At 47.9% G+C, this 19,173-nt stretch overlaps 1 protein-coding gene across 6 annotated transcripts in view; it reads right to left on the bottom strand.

Moving 5' to 3' along the window:
• Nucleotides 1-854: 854 nt before the first annotated feature.
• The window catches only part of LCK (LCK proto-oncogene, Src family tyrosine kinase), a 24,204-nt gene continuing 5,885 nt past the window's right edge, over nucleotides 855-19,173 (bottom strand). For 2 of the 6 annotated variants that reach the window (XM_004372000.3, XM_023727280.1), the window contains 12 exons: nucleotides 12,267-12,376; nucleotides 11,929-12,010; nucleotides 11,648-11,738; nucleotides 11,275-11,373; nucleotides 11,030-11,133; nucleotides 10,639-10,788; nucleotides 10,182-10,334; nucleotides 9,882-10,061; nucleotides 6,365-6,441; nucleotides 6,121-6,274; nucleotides 5,904-6,035; nucleotides 855-3,109 (listed from right to left, as the gene is read on the bottom strand). In XM_004372000.3, the coding sequence (XP_004372057.1) occupies nucleotides 2,907-3,109; nucleotides 5,904-6,035; nucleotides 6,121-6,274; nucleotides 6,365-6,441; nucleotides 9,882-10,061; nucleotides 10,182-10,334; nucleotides 10,639-10,788; nucleotides 11,030-11,133; nucleotides 11,275-11,373; nucleotides 11,648-11,738; nucleotides 11,929-12,010; nucleotides 12,267-12,371 (1,530 nt within the window). In that variant the 5' untranslated portion in view covers nucleotides 12,372-12,376 and the 3' untranslated portion in view covers nucleotides 855-2,906. Of the gene's footprint in view, nucleotides 3,110-5,903; nucleotides 6,036-6,120; nucleotides 6,275-6,364; nucleotides 6,442-9,881; nucleotides 10,062-10,181; nucleotides 10,335-10,638; nucleotides 10,789-11,029; nucleotides 11,134-11,274; nucleotides 11,374-11,647; nucleotides 12,011-12,266; nucleotides 12,377-19,173 lie in introns of all 6 variants that reach the window. The other 4 variants (XM_023727278.1, XM_023727279.1, XM_023727282.1 and 1 more) reach the window with 3 other exon arrangements.

Here is a 19,173-nt window from a genome sequence, read left to right on the forward strand (position 1 = left end):
CAACCAAAAATGTTTCCAGGCATTGCCAAATGTCCCTGGGGCAGTGAGAGGTCAAACCACCCACCACGTTCCCCTTGAGAACCACTGCGCTAGATCGGTTCATCATCACCTGACCATTGTTGACAACTGAAAGATTGAAAAGCATTGTGCTGGGCTATTAAAATAATGACTACAACAACATTAATATTTAGTGAGCGCTTACTATGTGCCAAGCATTATATTAAAGTAACTTACCCATAGTTTTACAGTCAATAAGATACATTTTAAGCCTCTTTACAGCTTAAAGATTGCCTGGGGACATGTGTTCTCACTTAGGAACTGCATTTGAACCATTAATTATAAAGGTAATAGGAAATCTAAGACTGGGTCTTTCGTTCTGTTATAAAAATAGCAAAGGACCAGGGAACAAACTATTCCCAGGTCTGTGTTGCTACTTCTTAGCTATTCTTGGGTGGATTACTTACCCTTTCTGAACCTCCATTTTCCTCTTTATAAAATGGGGAGGATAAGAATACAAAGTTCACCAACTCCACGGCTGCACACAGTGTCCAAAACAGGAGGAGAGTGGGGATCAGATGAGATTATGGGTGTGGTAGCACTTTATAAACAGGGATCACAAATTCAGATGCCTACAGAGCTCAGGTGTTGTTCAGTGCCATCAAGCTGATTACTACTCATAGTGACCCCATGTGACAGAGTGGAACTGCCCCATAGGGTTTTCTAGACTGTAGCATTTATAGGAGTAGATTGCTAGGTCTTTCTGCAGCATAGCAGCTGGGTGGATTCGAACCCCCAACTTTCAATTATCAGCTGAAAGCTTAACCGTTGTACCACCAGAGGTCGGGTAAGTGATGTAAATGAGTGGATCTATGTATTTTTTTTTTACTGAGATGCTCTTTATTTGCATATTTAAAAATTGGACTATTTTTCATTTTCATAAAGAAATATGCCTTTCTCCCACCTTTCTTTAAACACACTGCCATCTTGGGGTGTCTTTAATCTTCTCACTTTTTAATGGAGATATGGATACAAAAAAAATTCATTTTCCTTTTTATTATAAGAATAATAACTTGGAGCATGGTGATAAACACTTATTAACACTCAATTTCATTGTCTCAGAGCAATAGGGAGGGAGAGCTCATACCCCACTTAAAGGGGGTAGTCACTACTCAGCTCCATGAGGGTAGGGAGGCCCAAAGTGGTCAACTCTTCCTATGTTTCGAAAGAAAGCAGAAATCTGGAGTTTTATGAAAAATCTCCCCAGTTTTATAAATTGGCTGCTAATGCAGTCAATTCCCAATACAGCAGTAAGAGCCATCCTTTTAAAATGTGTTATCGCCTTTTGAGTCCATTCCGACTCATAGCGACCCCATGTGACAGAGAAGAACTGCCCCATAGGGTTTTCTAGGCTGTAATCTTAAGGGAAGCAGGTCACCAGGTCTTTCTCCCACAGAATGGCTGAGTGGGTTGGAACCAGCAACCTTTCCATTAGCAGCCCCACTCTTTACTGTTGTACCACCAGGGCTGCTTTTTAAAATGTGAGTCAGATCATATTACAGCTCTGCACAAATCCTTGCAAAAACTACGCAAAATGGCTCCTGCAAAAGCCACAAGACCCAGCTCCTAGAATCTAATTCTCTCTCTCTGGCCGCCATTACCTCTGTGAACATGCCAGGCAAGTGCCTGCCTCAGGCTATTCCCTCTGGCAGATGCTCCTTCCCATTCTATGTGGCTCACTCATTTCCTTCAAATCTTTGCTCAAATGTCATCTTCTCAGTGAGGCCTTCCCTGACCACCTTCTTTAAAATGGCAAACCTCCCCGAAACATGGCATTCCTAATCTCCTTTACTCTGCTCTTTTTTCCCCAGTACCTTGTAGCATACAATATAATTTACTTCTTTATGATGTTTATTGTTTATTGTCTGTCTTCCCTTACTAGAATGTAAGCTCACAAAGACAGAAATTTGTGTGGGTGTTATCAACTATATATCCTATGAGCCTAGCACAGTAGAGTTTCAATAAATATTTGTTAAATGAATGAACTAATTCAATTTTTAAAAATATCCTGAAGGTGAATGAAAACATATCTAAGGCCAGACACAGCCCTTGAATTACTAGCTGTAAAAAAACACAATTGCCCTTATATAATGGGATGGAGAAGATCCTATGACGCACCCACTCTGGAGGAAATTCTAGGTGGGAGTTGAACTAAATCCTTTGGGGTAGAGGTGAGGTGTGCTGTCCCATTTGAAGGAGTTGGCAGAGCCCATACAGCAGATTGTAGGGATCTCTTCTCGGCCCTCAGCATCACCAGGGCTGGAAAAAAGTTCAGACATTCCCTCAGGGTGTCATCAACTCAGGGTGACCCAGTTTCCATCTTCTGAACCCCTACTCCCCACCCCAAGGATGAGGAGATGGGAATGGGGAGCAGAGAGATGTACAACGTTCAACAAACAGACATTTATTGAGCTCCTGATGTGTGCCAGGCACCAAGGAGGAACACACAGAGGTATCAGACAAAGTCCCAGCCCTCTAGGAGTTCTTGATCACCAGGGGAAAGGAAAGGGAGTGGGGCCAGAAGCTGGTGTCAGTCACAGGCTTCTGTCCTCTCTCTTGTGGTCCTAGAAAGTAGGAGAGCCCAGAAAGGAACACCTTGGACAGGTGTCCAAAACATACACACACAGGCCGTACACGTACAAGACACATGACAAGCCCACACAAGTACAGGACACGTGTACAAAACACAAGATATGTATGTGTTACATGTGGACGGGATTCACATGCAGAGTCCTTATGTGCACAGGCCACATGGATAGAGCACTAGAACTGTATCTCCCCAAGTCAGGCTGAGAGATGCAGGTCGCTAGATGCGGGGAGGCCTCCAGGCCCCAGGGCCACTAGGCCCTTCAAGGTTGGGGCTGGTACTGGCCCTCTGTGGCTGTGAAGAAGTCCTCCAGCACACTGCGCAGGTAGTCAAAGGTAGGTCGATCCTCTGGGCGCTCCTTCCAGCACAGCATCATGAGGTCATACAGCTCCTCAGGACAGTTGTCAGGTCGCACCATGCGGTAGCCTCGCTCCAGGTTCTGAATCACCTCGGGATTGGTCATCCCTGGAGGTTGATGGGAGAAAAAACATCAAGGCTCCAGGCTTTGGAAACCCACAGGCAGAGGTAATATTCAGAATATTTAACAACTAACATGCCAGTCTGAAATGTCAGTCATGCCACTTGAGTTCCTGGTATAGCTTAAACACTCTGTTTCACACGCGTTAGTTGCAGTGACCTTGGGCAAGCTACCTCACCTCTTTGAGCCTCAGTTTCCTCATGCAAAAAGTGGAGTAAATAGTAGTTCCTAGTTCACAAGGTTGTTATAAGGATTGAATGAGATAATGCATATAAAGCACCAAGTATAAGGTCTAGATAGGAGATGCTTCATAAAGGATAACTGATTATTTGGTGGGGAAAGAAGAAGTGGTCAAGGCTCAGGGTAGGATAGGAGCCCATAGCCAGGACAGTGGTGAGTTTCTCCAACGTTGAGAGCAGCCACATAAGATGCTGTATCTGGAAGCCAGATGGATCCTGGGCTCCAGCAAAACAGACCCTGCATGGGCCAGAGAAGGGTCACGAGGCCCCTCCGTGATGCAGATGAAATAGTCATTGGGCCAGTTCCCTCCCTTTGTGCTCATCCTGGCCCCTCTAACAGGCTTTTGGCATGCAGACCCCAAGAGGAGCTGCTGTGGAGAATTGCATGGTCCCAGCAAAAACAGAGCCTCCTGTTTCTGAATTATCCAGCCAGTCTCTAGTTTCTCCTGCAGTCTCCTAAGAGGAGACTGTGATAGGCACTCCCCAAAGACTAAACCCTTCTAGGGCCCTGGCAAAATAGAAGTTTTTCTCCTGCAAAGCTTGGGACTAGACCCTAGTCAATAAAGATCCCTGTCTCCAGGCTTGCCCCTGGGAGACCCCTAGCTATAGGTCCCTCATGTTCTAGAATCAGGACATTGGAGGACATAGGCCATGGAACTAAATACCCTTGTCTAGGGTCAAGGTTGCAAACTGTTAGCCAGTAGGCCAAACCCAGCCCAAGTATAGCCCACAGACCTACTTTGGTTTGGCCCATATAGTGTTTTTAAACAATTTGAATCAATCACTAGTATTTAGAAATGAGCAAATTTTTCTAAAACTCTGAGTTTTGGCTTCTCTTGAAAAACAGGTCTGTTTTTTGGGCCTCCAATGCCTAAATGGCAACCATCTGCTGGAGCAGATGCAAGTTCACCAAGGTCAGCATTACTCTTCTTTGTCTCCCCGACCCTGAAGCCACTTGTCAGTTGCCATTTATCATCATGCTTTCACTGCCTTTTTTCTTCTAAGAGAGAAATGCTCTGTGGGTTAGCCTCTCTGGCACAGCAGAGGAGAAGAAAAGGCCCTTGGTGGGACGGCTGAGTGTGGTTACAGCCCCAGCACTGCCCCTGGGCTCTGTGTGACAGTGGCCAAGTCCAGGACAGGAAGGGCCTTCAAGCCTCTCACCTGATTCTAAGGTGCCTTTACCTTCCTAGGAGGAAAGGTTTGTTCATTGCTCTGGGGATGTCAGAAGTTTCTGCGCATCAGGCCACTATGCTCTGAGACCTCCCTACTACTGTCTTTGTATTCCATTTCCTTTCCCCAGAGTTTCCTAGCAAGTTCTTTTTAAAAAATTCCATCTCTGTCTGGGCTGAATTAAGGGGTAAAGGGCTTTGTCCAGGAGATAAAGGGAGGGGTGAGTGAGAGAGAGGGTGAGAATTAGTCGCTTACATGTCTCTTTCCCTCGTTAACAGGCCCTGGTGGCACAGTGGTTAAGTGCTTGGCTGCTAACCAAGAGGTGGTTAGTTTGAACCGATCAGCCTCTTGGTGGGAGAAAGATGTGGCAGTCTGCTTCTGTAAAGATCACAGCTTTGGAAACCCTATGGGGCAGTTCTACTCTGTCCTAGAGGGTCACTATGAGGCAGAATCAACTTAATGGCAATGGGTTTTGTTTGTTTTTCTCCCTCTTTAGATGGAAAGCTTCAGAGGGAAGAGAAGTCAGTGTTTAGTGAGCACCTACTATGAGTCAGGAGTCACTGGGTGATGAAAATGGTTAATGCGCTTGGCTGCTAACCAAAAAGTTGGAGGCTGAGTTCACCCAGAGATGCCTCAGAAGAAAGGCCTGGTCTACTTCCAAAAAATCAGCCACTGAAAACCTCATGAAGTACAGTTCTACTCTGATACACATGGGGTCACCATGAATCAAATCAACTTGACAGCAACTGGTTTGGTACTACGAATCAGGCTCCTTCACAGACAGTTTCTCTTTTTTATATGAGAAAACTGAGGCTCAGAGAGGTGGCATGACTTGCCCAAAGTCATACAGTGATGATTAATAATAAAACCTAACACTCCTGAGTGCTTACTATGGGCCAGGCTCTGTTTTAACCTCAATGAAGTTTCATAACAACCCTGCAAGTATACCTCACAGAGATAATGTCAAAGTTAAAACAGTTAATATATGTAAAGTGCTTAGAACAATAGTTAGCGTGTAGTAGGAAAGAAGGAAAAAAGGAAGTATATGTTCAAAGCCAAAGAGAAAGTTAGCATCAGTGGTAGATCTGGTAATAAAAGGTAGGTCTCTTGCCCCCCAGGCCAGATCTACTACCATACTAGGCTGCTGTACTAGAACATAAGAAAAGAGCTGGAATTATTGAAGGAGGAGAGATCCAGAGACAGAGATGGAAGCCCTCTCTGGGAGATGCGGCATCTGTTTGGGGATGCTGGAGTCACACCCCCGAGAGGAAGAAGTAGCTAGAAAGTTCCAGACTGGGAAGAAGTGAGTGGAAAGACATGGATTGGCTGCCCTTCCCCATCACCCCTTCCAGTTCCTGACCTTGGTCCTTACCTGGGTAGGGGATACGGCCGTGGGTGACGATCTCTGTTAGCAGGATCCCGAAAGACCACACATCTGATTTGATGGTGAACGTCCCATAGTTAATGGCTTCTGGTGCTGTCCACTTAATGGGAAACTTGGCCCCTGGGGGGGAGGCAGAGTGAGGTCACCTGGATCTGCTTGACAGGAACCTGCCAGGCCCCAGACCTCTCTCAGGCCCCACACTCACCCTCCCTGGCTGTATACTCGTTGTCCTCAATGAGGCGTGCTAGGCCAAAGTCTGCAATCTTACAGCTTAGGGTGTCAGACACCAGGATGTTGGCGGCTCGCAGGTCACGGTGGATATAATTCCGCTCCTCAATGAATGCCATGCCCTCGGCAATCTGCAGGCCAGGTACAGGTCAGCAGTCCTGGGCCAGACATCCTCACCCACAGGCCAGTGCCCATGCCCAACCCTTCCCTAGGCTTCTTACCTGGGCTGCCATGTCTAAGAGTTTGTTAACGGTCAGCTTGATGCCTGGGGGGGTCTTGAGGAAATCCACCAGGCTCCCTGTGTGCAGAAGCATGAGTAGTGAGCAGAGGGAGCAGAGGGAGGAGAGATCCTCTGGCAGAACCCAAGTCACCTCAGGGGGAGGCCACCAGACCCTTCTCGCAAACTGGGAGTCTAGAAGCAGAGTCTGACATGTGGAAAGGAAGAATAAGGGGTGCGAATGGAAGAGTATGTGCCCACGGTGAGGATGCCCAGGATACGTGAAGGTCTTTTCTGGGCATCCTCACCCTGAGCACAGGAGGGCTGGGATGGGGCATCTTGTAGACTTCTTGTCACCAATGAGGTAAAGCCCAAATCCCTCGCCCAGGGATCCAAAGTCCTGCATGGTCCACATTTGTAGCTTCTTTTCCTCCCCCACCCCTGCCTCCTTCATGCCATCCACCGTATACAATTTTGAGAGTCTTCACACAGACCACTTGGCTCTCATCCTGAAGTCTCTGTCCATCCCTACCTCATGAAAATTCCAGTTTTCTTTCATGGCCCAGCTAGAATGCCCCTCTAGGAAGCTAGTCCTAGCAGGCATAATAAATTACATCATCTTCTGCATTCCTGTGGTGTGCCAGAACCTTCCCATGGCACAAACCCTGTCTTCACAGTGCCCGTTATTAAAATCATGGGTTCCCCTGAGAGCAGAAACCTTGTTTGCTCATCTAGTGCCCAAATCATGGGTTCCCCTGACAGCAGAAACCTTGTTTGCTCATCTAGTGCCCAGCCCAGAGTAAGCAGCAATGAGTGTGTGCTGAAGGTATTGAAAGGAATATAGAAAGAGGTCCTGGGGACCTGAGAGCATTTCTCGTAGTGGAGGGTGGCTGGAAGAAGAATACAATGGATGTTGCTAGGATGAAGCTAGTGACCACTGGCACTCATCAAAAGATTAAAACCCATGTGAGGATGACAGCATACCTGAGAGTCCCCACTATGAGGCTAAATTAGTCACCAAAGACAAAGTCCTCACCCAGAGGCAGCAAATATGTGGATATATACTGCCATTCCTCCATTGTGTCTGTGACAGATGTTGCTAATCGCAGTACTCACTTCCAGTGAGCCTCAGAACCCTTCTCAACCAGCTCTCCAAGCAACTACCAACCAGTCAAAGTTGGTACATATGTTAAAACCTACTTGCCATTTATAGAACCTATTAGCCAATTAGCTAATTTCCCTTCCTGAAAGGACAGATTTCATACTCCCAAAGAATCAGAACCAGATTAAAAACAACAACAAACATATTGTGTCACTAATATATGGCAGGCACTGTTCTAATTGCTCTATATGCATTAATTTTCATCCTCACAGAGACCCTATGAGGAAGTTACTATTGCATTATTATTACCATTTTACAGATGAGGAAACCAAGGCAGAGAGAAGCTAAGAGATTAGCCCAAGACCACTGTGGTGCAATGGATTACTTTTATATGGCCTTTCTCACCATGGTTTGTAACTCCCATCAAATGACTGGATGGGACTATGCAAATACAGTGCTTGTGGCTCACCAAGGGGATTGGACAACTTGCTAATAATGGTACATAGCACCCTTGTTGGGGTGGAACCATGCAAATAAGATAAATGGAACCCTAATGAAGGGATTGGTCAGTTTTGCAATCCCCCTAGGCTTAAAATGAGCCATCCCAGAGGCGGAAAGGGAAGACCTCACTACCACCAAGAAAGAAGAGCTAGGAGTGGAGCGCGTCCTTTGGACCTGGGATTCCTGTGCTGAGAACCTCCTACACCCAGGAGACAGAGAGAGAGCTGTAACAGCACAGACAGCGAGAGACAGTGAGAAGCAGTGGCAGAGAAATGGTGGCAGCAGAGGCAGCAGAACCAGGAGACTGGCAGCAGAAGGTGCAGTCGGCTTCACGGCCCACTGAACGAGAAAGCTGAGAGCCTTTGGGCCAAAGCTTACTGGTTGAATAGGGTGCCTCTGGGCACTTATCAGTGGAGCTAAAGAGCTTTGTAACACTTGCCTGAACAGGTCAGAGGCCGGGCCAGCCCAAGAGGCCCAAGAGGCTGAACAGCCAAAGGCCAGGGAGAAGCCTACTTGTAGGCACAGCCGAAAAGCTGCCGTGACTGAAGAACTATATCCTGAGTCATCCCTGATCCTGAATTGTAACCCATTACTTCCCTAATAAACGCCAAAACCGTGAGTATAATCTATGAGTTCGGTGTGGTCATGGCAACGAATTAGCGAACCGAGCAGAGAAGTAGAGAGTGCTGTGGGAGTGATGGCTGGTGTCAGAATTGGTAAAAAGGTTGGAGGGTGGAGGTATGTCTGACCTCCGCCTCATAGGAATCAGCCTTGGGCTGATGCTGATGGTGATTCTCCTCTCTCCTTATGAAGTTAGAGAAGGAGGTCAGATGTCACCCCAATGCCATTTTTACAATCACACAATCATGAAGACAGGATTCTAATCCAGGCAGTCAGACTCTAGAGCCCTTAGTGACTATATTCTTTCTGGGCAAGCTCACTTAGGTTTTCTGTCCCGTTTATAGCAGAGGCTGAACACATGGGGTCGCCATGAGTCAGAATCAACTGATGGCAACTAACAACATAACATAGCTGGGGAAACTGAGGGCCAGGGGTGGCACAGGGACTTAGCCTGGGTCACACAGTGAATCAGTGTCAGAGTGGAACTTAGAAACTCAGTCTCTGCCTTCCTGGATTCTCTGATAGTACAGCCTCTATAGCTACACCTCCCAAGGGAGGAAGAGGGGAAAGGGACTCACCCACAACTGAAAAAAAGGGCCTTGGGGCAGATCTAAGGAACCCTGATGGTGCAGTGGTTAAACACTGGGCTGCTAATGGAAAGGTCAGCAGTAGGAGCCCACCAGCCGCTTCACAGGAGAAAGAGATGGCAATCTGTTTGGGTAAAGATTCCCATTGCCATCAAGTCGACTGTAAATCTTTACCGAAGCAGACTGCCACATCTTTTTCCTGTGGAGCAGCTACTGGTTTCGAACCACCAACCTTTTGGTTAGCAGCCAAGTGCTTAACCACTGCGCCAGCAGGGCTCCTTCTCCATAAAGATTACAGCCATGTAAACCCTATGGGGCAGTTCAGCTCTGTCCTATAGTGTCGCTATAAGTTCCAATCCGCTCGACAGCAACGGATTGGGGCAGATCTGTCCTTCCAAGGCTAAGGGATGACAGAAATAGGAGAAAGGAAGCTAGGGGACCATTCCTCTCCTGAGATCTGGCATCCTGAGACCAAGGTAGAGTTTTGAAGAAGGCAAAGGAGACCGCAGGTCAGGGAAGATCGAGGTGAATGCTCTTCCAGAACCTGCTGTAGACTAGGCCCCCAGATGATACACCTTCTTCTCGTCCCTAGGGGTGCGTCTTCAGCGGCCCACGAAGCTCATCTAGAAACCCTCTGTGTTGAACCAGAGGAAAATGCATAACCCCACCCTCCGGGAATGGCTCAGGGAACAGCAGCGCCAGAAGCGCACCGTTCTCCATGTATTCCGTGATGATGTAGATGGGCTCCTGGGTGACCACGGCATACAGCCGGACCAGCCGCTGGTGTTGCAGCTGCTTCATGAGATTGGCCTCGGCCAGAAAGGCGTCGGGAGACATGCTGCCCTGCTTCAGGCTCTTCACCGCCACTTTCGTGTGCCCGTTGTAGTACCCTGAGGGAGAAGAGGTTGGAGGAGTCACCAGCAGCCGGTGCACCTGGACTCAGACAGCTGCCCTTTCTGCGGACGCCTTCCCTCCCCTCTGCTGCAGCAGCCCTGGAGGGTCGCACTCACCCATCCACACCTCCCCGAACTGGCCAGCCCCCAGACGCTCCACCAGCTTCAGCGTCTCCCTGGGAACCTCCCACTCGTCCTCCCACCACGGCTTCTGGGGTTTCTGGGTCTGGCAGGGGCGGCTCAACCGCGTGCACAACCCGTCCGGAGCATCTGCAGGGACACAGGAGAGGTGTGAGGGCTGTCAGTATGGAGAACCTTGGGTCACACTACTCGGCCCCCACTTGACCGAGTCCCCGCGTAAGAGAAACGGACTGGCAGGGAGATGCGGGGCTGTCACCCGACACCTGGGACTGTAGGGCCGGGGACCCCACCCCACCCACTGGGGGGAATGAAGGAGCGCGCTGAGAAATGGGGGGAGGGTAACCCTGAGAGAAACTGGGGGGAGGAGACAGGCAGGTAGGGCACAGGAGAAGGCGTCTGGGGACACGTCTGAGGGAGTCCTGGCGGTGCTCACTGGTGTAATGGCGAACCAGTTCATGCAAGCCGGGGAAAGTGATGCGGGGGGAGATGTAGAAGCCGCCGTTGTCCAGGTTACGGATCTTGTAATGTTTCACCACCTCTCCCTGGTTCTGGTCGAAGTCCCGGACCGACAGTGAAAACGATCCTGAACGAATGAATGGATAAATGAACGAAAGAATGCAAGAGGGTAGGATTGCCTCCAACGAGGCGCGCCCGCTGCCACGCCCTTTCTGCTCTGGCTCGCCCGGGTTGCACCATCGGTCCCCATCTCCAGCCAGCCGGCGGCCGCTCCCAGCCTGAGGCCCCCGCGAGTCCGCGGCCCCGCCCACTGATGCCCCGCCCAGCCTGAGGCCCCGCCCCAGCTGCGGCCCCGCCCAACGGCTCACCCGCGGTGCTCTCGCTCTCCCGGATCAGGAAGGAGCCGTGCGTGTTGCCCGGCGCCAGAAGCTGCCGTTCCGCGTCCTTGCGGCTCAGGTTCTTGAAGAACCAGCTGGGCAGGGCAGAATCGACAGCTGGCGTTTGTTGGTTCGTTCTTCTTCCATCCCCCGCAAGCAGTTATCACCACCCCCAGCACCCGCTCTAGGGTCGCCAGATGTGTTCCCGCCCTTCCCCACGACGAGTCCCCACTCACGGTTCCGGCTCCAGGCTGTTTGCTTTGGCCACGAAGTTGAAGGGGATGAAGCCTTCCTGGCCCGTGGTCAGGGACTGAGCCTTCCACCACTCGCCGTTCCTGCACCACAGCGGTGGTCAGCGCGGCCTGCTCAGCCCTCGACTGAGCAGGAGACCCTTCCTCTGAGTCCACAGTTCCACCAGGTCTCCCTCCCCGCAGCTCAGCACTCTAGAGCTTCCCATTTGTTCCACGGGCGCCCACCCCAAGCCAGTCAGAATCGCAGGGTGACTGGAGGTACGGGGTAACTCTGGGGTTGGGGGTCTCAGCCCAGGAGCCCCCCTCCCTCACAGACCCCGCCAGGACTGTGGTGGATGGGATTGAAAAAGCACTCAACTGCTCCAAGATGCGGAGCTGTTCGCCCTTCTGGAAGCCCAGGTCTCCGTCGTGAGAGGGCTCGTAGCTGTGCAGGGCGATAACCAGGTTGTCTGTAAAGATAGGGGGCGTTAGGGAGAACCGGCCTAGGGTAGGCTGGGAGCATGGAGGTCGGGAGTTATCGGGCCAGAGACAGGACTTGGGGCAGGAGAGGCAGAACAGGGTAGAGGGTGCGGAGGAGATGGAGGCAGACAGCCAAGGATCCACAGGCCTCATCTTCCAGGCCCTGCTGGTTGGAGTTACCTTGCAGTGGTGAGGCCGGCGGGAGGGAACCCTCGTAGGTGACCAGTGGGTCTCGCACCTCGGAGCCATTTCGTATGGGCAGCTGCGGTGGGGTGGGGGATTAGGGTGGGTTAGAGAGCAAGAGGCTGGGTCTTATCACTAACTTTGTCAACTATTTGCTGTATGACTTTGGGAGAGTACTTCCCCTCTCTGGGCCTCTCTCTTCTGTGTACTAGGGGAGAGGGTCAAATCTCTTATTTCAAGGACCTATAGTGGTGGTCCATTTCTTTATTCTGAGTGTCCCCTGGGCCCTGCACTTCACCCGATTCCCTCACCAAGTCCCCTCTCTGGCCTCTTACCATGGCTTTGCCATCCAGTGGGACTATGGGGTAATGGCAGTTCTCACACACATCGATGTTTTCCATCCAGTCATCTTCAGGATTTGAGCTGCAGCTACAGCCCATGGTACCTGGGGGAATGGAAAGTGGGCTGAAGGGACTCCCCCCAAGACCTGTGTCCCCAATATGAGACATTCTAGGGCCTTGCCCTAGGAATTTCTAAAGGTACCTGAAGTTGTCAACCCACCACTCCCCATTCACCAGCCACAGAAAATCTAACTCCTGATTGATGCTCCCTCAGAGCCCCAGGGCTACAAATAAAGTCACATAAGGCCCTAGGCCCCGCCCTCCCACCTGGGATGGGCAAACTGCCACAAGCACCTTTGTTAGTCTAGTTGCCCACTTCCTGCCTCTCCCCCTTCTCTTTCCCTCTGCCAATCCCCCGTGTTGGGGAACTCCCCCCCAGAGATCTCTCTCTGTCTCACACACACACACACATTTACCCAAGCCCTATGGGAGACCTAAATTTTTATCAGCTCCTCCCCTACCAGAGAGGTGTGCATGTCCCACCTCTTAATTACAATCCCTCTCCAGCCTAGGAAGCTGGGTAAGAGACTCCTGTCCCCAAAGGTCAGGCGTTAGGGCCCTCCCCCATACACAAAGCCTCCTTCAGAGGGTTTCTTCCAACAGGGTCTTCACTCTCCCCAGCATAAACCCTTCAGTGGCCCTGGTGGCCATAACTTTTTTGTTAGTCTTAGCAGTACAACCTTTGATTTAGGAAATAATATTGGAGTTATTATTCCCTGTCCTTGAGCATAGAGAATGTGACCCAGCTGCAGCTGGGCTCACAAGGACTCACAAGGACACATCAACTGAGCCCTGAGGTATAAAGCCAATAGCTAAAATAATCTTGGAAAATATCTTTTAGGGAAACTTTCACATAAAACCGATCAAACACAACACAGAAGACTTTTGACTCTCATCTTTCTATTAGCATTTAGTGAATAGAAATTTGTTGGACCAATGAAGACCCTCCAGACTGTTCTTACTGAAACCTGTACCAATGATTGTTAAGAAAGACAATTCAAAATGTAGGATCACAGTTTCTAGCCAATCTGTGAAAAGGTGAAGCTTTCAATGGTTTTGCCCATTTGAAATGTTAATATATACTGATGGCTCTGTAACTGTTCTTTGAACCCAGGCAGACATGGCTGTGTCAGCATGCTTGTCCATTTTCCCATTCTCGCCTATTCTGAAATATTCTTTGGACTCAGGCAGACATGGCTCTAGCAGCATGCTTGCCCGCTTCCCACTTCTGCCCTTTTGAATATATGCCGAATAAAACTTACTTCTTGCTTCACTAAACTTTAGGATGTTTTTCCCCTACAACACCTTATTGTCAGGTGAAATCAGGCAGAACTTGGTAAATAAAGTAGGTAAAAGTAAAATTGTTCTGCCTGAAGCAGAGTGGGGCCTCACTGTGAAGCCCCCAGAGTCCGAGGCACCTTCTTCCCTAGGGCTGCTACCCAGAGTAGTGTGGAAAGCACTAGTCTTCAGACAAAGTCTAATTGACCACGGCACAACATTAAGACCAAATCTACTCCTCAATCTATTCTGCTACACACACACACACACATACATAAACATCCACACACACTCACACACTCGTGTCTGAGCCACTCTTGCCTTTCCTAAACACCCCACACTGTTTTTTTACTCCATGGCTTTACACATGTGGTTTCCCCTGCCTTGGAATACTCTTTTTTGTTCATCTGCTGAACTCTAACTCAGCCTTCAAGGCTAAGCTCAGATATCACCTCCTTTGTGAAGCTTTCCTGATAATCTTTACTCCCCTTTCACTCCTGTTTCCTACGACATTCTGCTCAGGCCACAATCATCAACTTCAACACTGAGTGCCATGATTACTGATTTACGTGTCAGTTCCACCACCTCCCACCATCCCCATGCTTGGGGTTCCTCAAGAGCAGAAGCTGTGCTTTATTTGCCTGAATGCCCCCGGCTCCCAGAACCAGTTGCTATTAATAAATTTTCAGTGATATGAGAAGGGTTAATGCACCAATTCTTTTACATGCAAAAGTCTTAGAAACAAACACGTCTAAGCTTTGATTTTAGATAAATAAACCAAGGCCCATGCTGGGACCAGGTGGGGATGGGAGCAATGGAGGTTTCTGGTTAACAAGAGTCGGAGCACAGGCCCTGGAGTCAGAGAGACCTAAGTTCAAATCCTGGTTCTAACACTGTGTGACCTTGCTAAAATCATTCTTCCAAAGCCCCACATTTCCTCTTCTGTCAAATGGGTATCATCAATCCTTTCTCATAAACTTACATTAATGTTAGCTTAGTTTAGAATTTAGAAAGACTTCCCCACTTTCCACCAGTGCCCATTCTGTCCTACCAACACCCCCTGCTTTGTAGGGTGGAGGAATGGGACTGGTAAATAATCCTCTTTGCTTTAGGCTCATGTTTCTCAGACTGACATACTCCTGACCCCCTATGGGTACCAGATGTCATGGGTGTGCATCGTCCCAGGGTGCCAGTTTTATCTGACTTTATTCATATAGTTAAACAAACATAGACCTATTATGGAGCAAATGCAGAATGACATGGAATTTTAAGCCAAATCAAGAGACCTGAAGGAAAGGAGTGCGTATCTACTCTTCCCCCTGCTGTTAGGGGTCCTTTGTGTGTGTTGGGGAGGGGCGTCATTTGAGAAGCCCTGCTAGGCCAAGTCCACCCATCTGTGGCTGCAAATGGCTTTCTGACTTGCTAATTTTATTGTGGCTGGGAACTAATTAGCAGCAAATGCCTCCAGGAAAGGACTGATAGCAACCCGGAAGCAGCCTAAAAAAGAGTTGAGCTGTCTAGTAAGATAGTGAGCATCCTGTGGTTTGTGATACTGGAAAACCACAAGTTGGTCATTGTGGTAGAGAGAATCCCAACATCAGATGAATTATGGATTTAGATCAATAAAGTCCCTCCCAGGCTTAACATTCTGGGAGGCTTTGGAAAAGGACAAGAGAACAATGGGAAAAGTTTGGGGTCGAGAGGAGGGGATGGACTGGGCCAAGAGCCTGTGGGAGGTCCTGGGGTGCAGCAGTGAGGAGAGGCCTCTAGAAGGGGCAGGAGGAATCCAGGCTGGAGATCAAGGGGCTGGAAGCTGGCACCTGGTCCAGGCTGGGGTCAGGTAGGAAGGGAAAAGGAGCCACAAGGCCTTGGGCTGGGGTCTGAGAGAGCCCGCAGGAGGACCTAGAGCCTGGACAGAGTATGGGCCCACCAGAAAGGACTTCATATCCCTAAGCAGAGTGAGAAAAAGCCAGGTTGTGTTAAATTAAACCAAGAGGAGCTCTGTAACTCTGACCCCTACTGCTTTCTCTATGGCTTATTTTGTGCTCCAGGAGCCCTCCAACCACTGGAAGCAAATCTTGCCTTCTACAATTGTGTGAGCATTAGAGTGAAGGGCCTGGCAGCAAACATGAGACCTCAGAATTTGACAATACCAGAAATTATTATTGTTTAAGGTAACTTTTCTTTTATGGTAAATATATATGTAACAAAACATTTGCCATTTCAGCAATTGTCACAAATATAATCAGGTCAGTGACACTAATTATGTTCATCATGTTGTTCAACCATCACCCATATCTATTCCCAAATTTTCCCATCATCAGAGATGATTTTGGTTGATGGTTCCCAACCTAGTGTTTACATCCTCCCAGAACAAAATAGTGTTGGGTACCTTCAGGGTATTTTAATATTTCAAAAACCTACATGGAAATTGTACTATTACTAGTTATTGTTCCCTTATTGCATATTTAGTTAAGTCTCTAATCAAATTTTGAAATAAAAAAACGAAAAAATTAGTGCCTAAATGAGGTAGTTTATTAGGGAAAATCTTTAAAATCATGAGATCCATATGGGTGGGAGATGGCAAAGGAGTCCTTGTGGGAGAAAGTTTGGGAAGCACTGATGTAATTCACCAGCCTCGTTTTAAAGATGGAAAAGCTGGGGAATCAGAGGTTAAGTGATTTTCCCAACAGCACACTGAGGGGTCTTGGCAGAGGCAAAACTCAAATCAGGCCCCTATATCCCTTATGGACCTCCTTTGGTTTTCACTCCCTGGGAGATCTAAAGAATGTGGGAGATCCTGAGAGATCATAGAGAAAGCAGATGGGGGGCAGGAATACTTAGGGGTCATGGAGAAAGTGGAGGGGTGTCCTGAGAGATCATGCAGAAAGCAGCTGGATGTGGGGACAGGTGTGACAGAGTGGAGTCCGCTCTTCATCCATCAAACACTTGATCATTGTGCTATTAACAAAGACCTTTCTCTCCAAGATAATTTCTCCCTCTATTTAGAATGCATGTTTCTGGGCATATATGTACGTGACTCGGTGAGTCTGTGCATATGGAGACATATGATTTAGTGAGCGTCATGCTTATGTGTGTGCACACCTGTGTGTTTGTATGAATCGTGTGCAGATGGACATATAACAGATTGGGAGTATTTATAGCTTGCACGTATCCCCATATAATTGTGAGGTCATATATGCATTTGCCTGGTTATACAAAATATGGGTTCCATCCTCCTGGTCTTAGCTTGACAAAGACTGCTGGGTAGCCAAAATGATATAACCAGGTTAATAAAAAGAAAGTCAAAGTTAGAGATTAATATAAATTTCTCATTGTCTGAAAAAACAACGGATCCAAGGAATCCCCACAGCTCCCAGAACCAGCAATGAGGGCAGATAGTGGGGTGAATGAAACAGAACATTCTCTTCTCCCCACTCAGGAATCCAAGGTCAAGAGTATAAATTTCATAGATCCTATATCACCTCTGACTGGGGCCTGTAATGTTCTCGGTCAATCTTAAGGTCCATACAGCACTTTGTGCAAACTATAAAAATGTCACCCCTCCCAGGGGCTGCAAACTTAGAGAGTGGAGTGAGGGCTAGATTTTAGTCTCCTCCCTCCCCTTCTGGCCTCTCAACACAATTCCCAACCTGCTCAACACACCCAGTGGGCCTGCTCACATCCTATATGTTGTTGTTGTTAGGTGCTATCGAGTTGATTTTGACTCGTACTGACCTCATGTGACAGAGTAAAACTGCCCCATGGGGTTTTCCTGGCTGCAGTCTCTACGGGAGCAGATCGCCAGGTCTTTCTCCCATGGTACCATGAGGTAGGTTTGAACCGCCAACCTTTCGGTTAGCAGTCAAGCATTTAACCATTTGCAACACCAGGGCTCCTTATATATACTGTATATAATTGGTCAAAAACCCCAGGCTGCAGAAAGCTCTTGGTCTAGGTTTTCTGATCCCAGGGTTGTCTAAGAATCATATCACCATGAGTTCTGATTCTTGACAACTTGTTCACTTTTATCAACTCCACCAACATTATCTTGTTCAGCTGGGCTCAGAATGTGTTTTGTCCCATTGTTTTAAAAAGGGTAATACTTTCCTCCTCCCAAACTATAGACCTAGTCATTTATTGAACATTCCATCTGAAATGTGTGCCAGCTTCTTGCCAGGGTTTCTCAGGCCGATGCTTTACATCAAGAACAGGCCACCTTGTGGCAAAATCTGTCAGGAATAATTTAAAACATACTCTTGGCCTTTGTCTCTGGCCAGGATTTGGTTATTGGCAAAGTTGCATCTGTTCAATGAAGATGCCCACACACAATCTTGTCATAATATAATACTCAAGAATGAGGGTTGGCAGGCATGGTAAATAATTTCTAAAGGGGAAAAGAGGGATGTGTCCTGGGTCCCTCCTTTTTCATGTGTTCCTTTTTGATATAATTGTTGTTAGCTGGCATCAAGTCAATCCCCAACTCATGGTGACCCCACGCACAGTGGGATTGGACCTTTGTGATCCATAAGATTTTCATTGGCTGGTTTTTGGAAGTAGATTGTCAGGCCTTTCTTCCTAGTCCATCTTAATTTGGAAACCCCGTCAAAACCTATGAGGTGCATGAGGCACACTGGCCAGGAATTGAACCTGTGTCTCCAGCATGGAAGGTGAGAATTCTACCACTGAGCCACCACTGCCCCCTTTTTATATAACAGCACTTTTGAATTAACTTTGTGACCTCCTGCAACAGAGAACAGAAAGATAAGTCTTCTCTTAACATGCAAACAAATGAATTTATTATCACAATCTGGGAGTGACCTGCACACAGAACTGATGGTGCTAGTTAATTATTGCCGTAAAGAAGTGCTCTACTTCTGTTAAGGGTGATGGAAAAATTTGGAAATGAATAGTGGTGATGGTTGAACTCACTGAATTGTACATGTTAAAAATGTTAAAGTGGCAAATGTTTTGTTACATGTATATTTACCACAATTTTAAAAAGAAGAAGAGGAAGAAAAGCTATAGCGCAATTACTCTAAGTTAAAGCTGGTATTTTTGGTAGAGGTCCCCCAGTTAGTAAACTGTATGCACCTAGTAATTCCTTTTAGTGAGTTTTCTCCTGCAGTGCAATGGATCATTTTTGTGTGGCGTTTCTAGCCATGGTCTTGTAACTTCTCTTTCCCGCTGACCTTCTACTTTACCAAGGAAACTAATACACCAGCCTTAAACATTTTCCAGAGTAAAATGATCAACTATTTTCATTTTCCTCATGATTTTTACCACTGCCACAGAGCGCCTTTTCACCTTTAATATATACATGTAAAAAGGAAAGTTTAAAGTGGTAACTTTGGTGAAGGGTAAGACAGTACACAGTACTGGGGAAGCCAGCACAACTTGTACAAGGAAAGGTCATGGAAGCTCCATAGACACATCCGAACTCCCTGAGGGAATGAATTGCTGGGCGGAGGGCTGTGGGGACCATGGTCTCGGGAAACATCTAGCTCAATTGCCATAACACAGTTTATAAAGACAATGTTCTACATTCTACCTTGGTGAGTAG

This window comes from Trichechus manatus, unplaced genomic scaffold, assembly GCF_000243295.1.
Source record: "Trichechus manatus latirostris isolate Lorelei unplaced genomic scaffold, TriManLat1.0 scaffold00015, whole genome shotgun sequence".
NCBI lineage: Eukaryota > Metazoa > Chordata > Mammalia > Sirenia > Trichechidae > Trichechus > Trichechus manatus.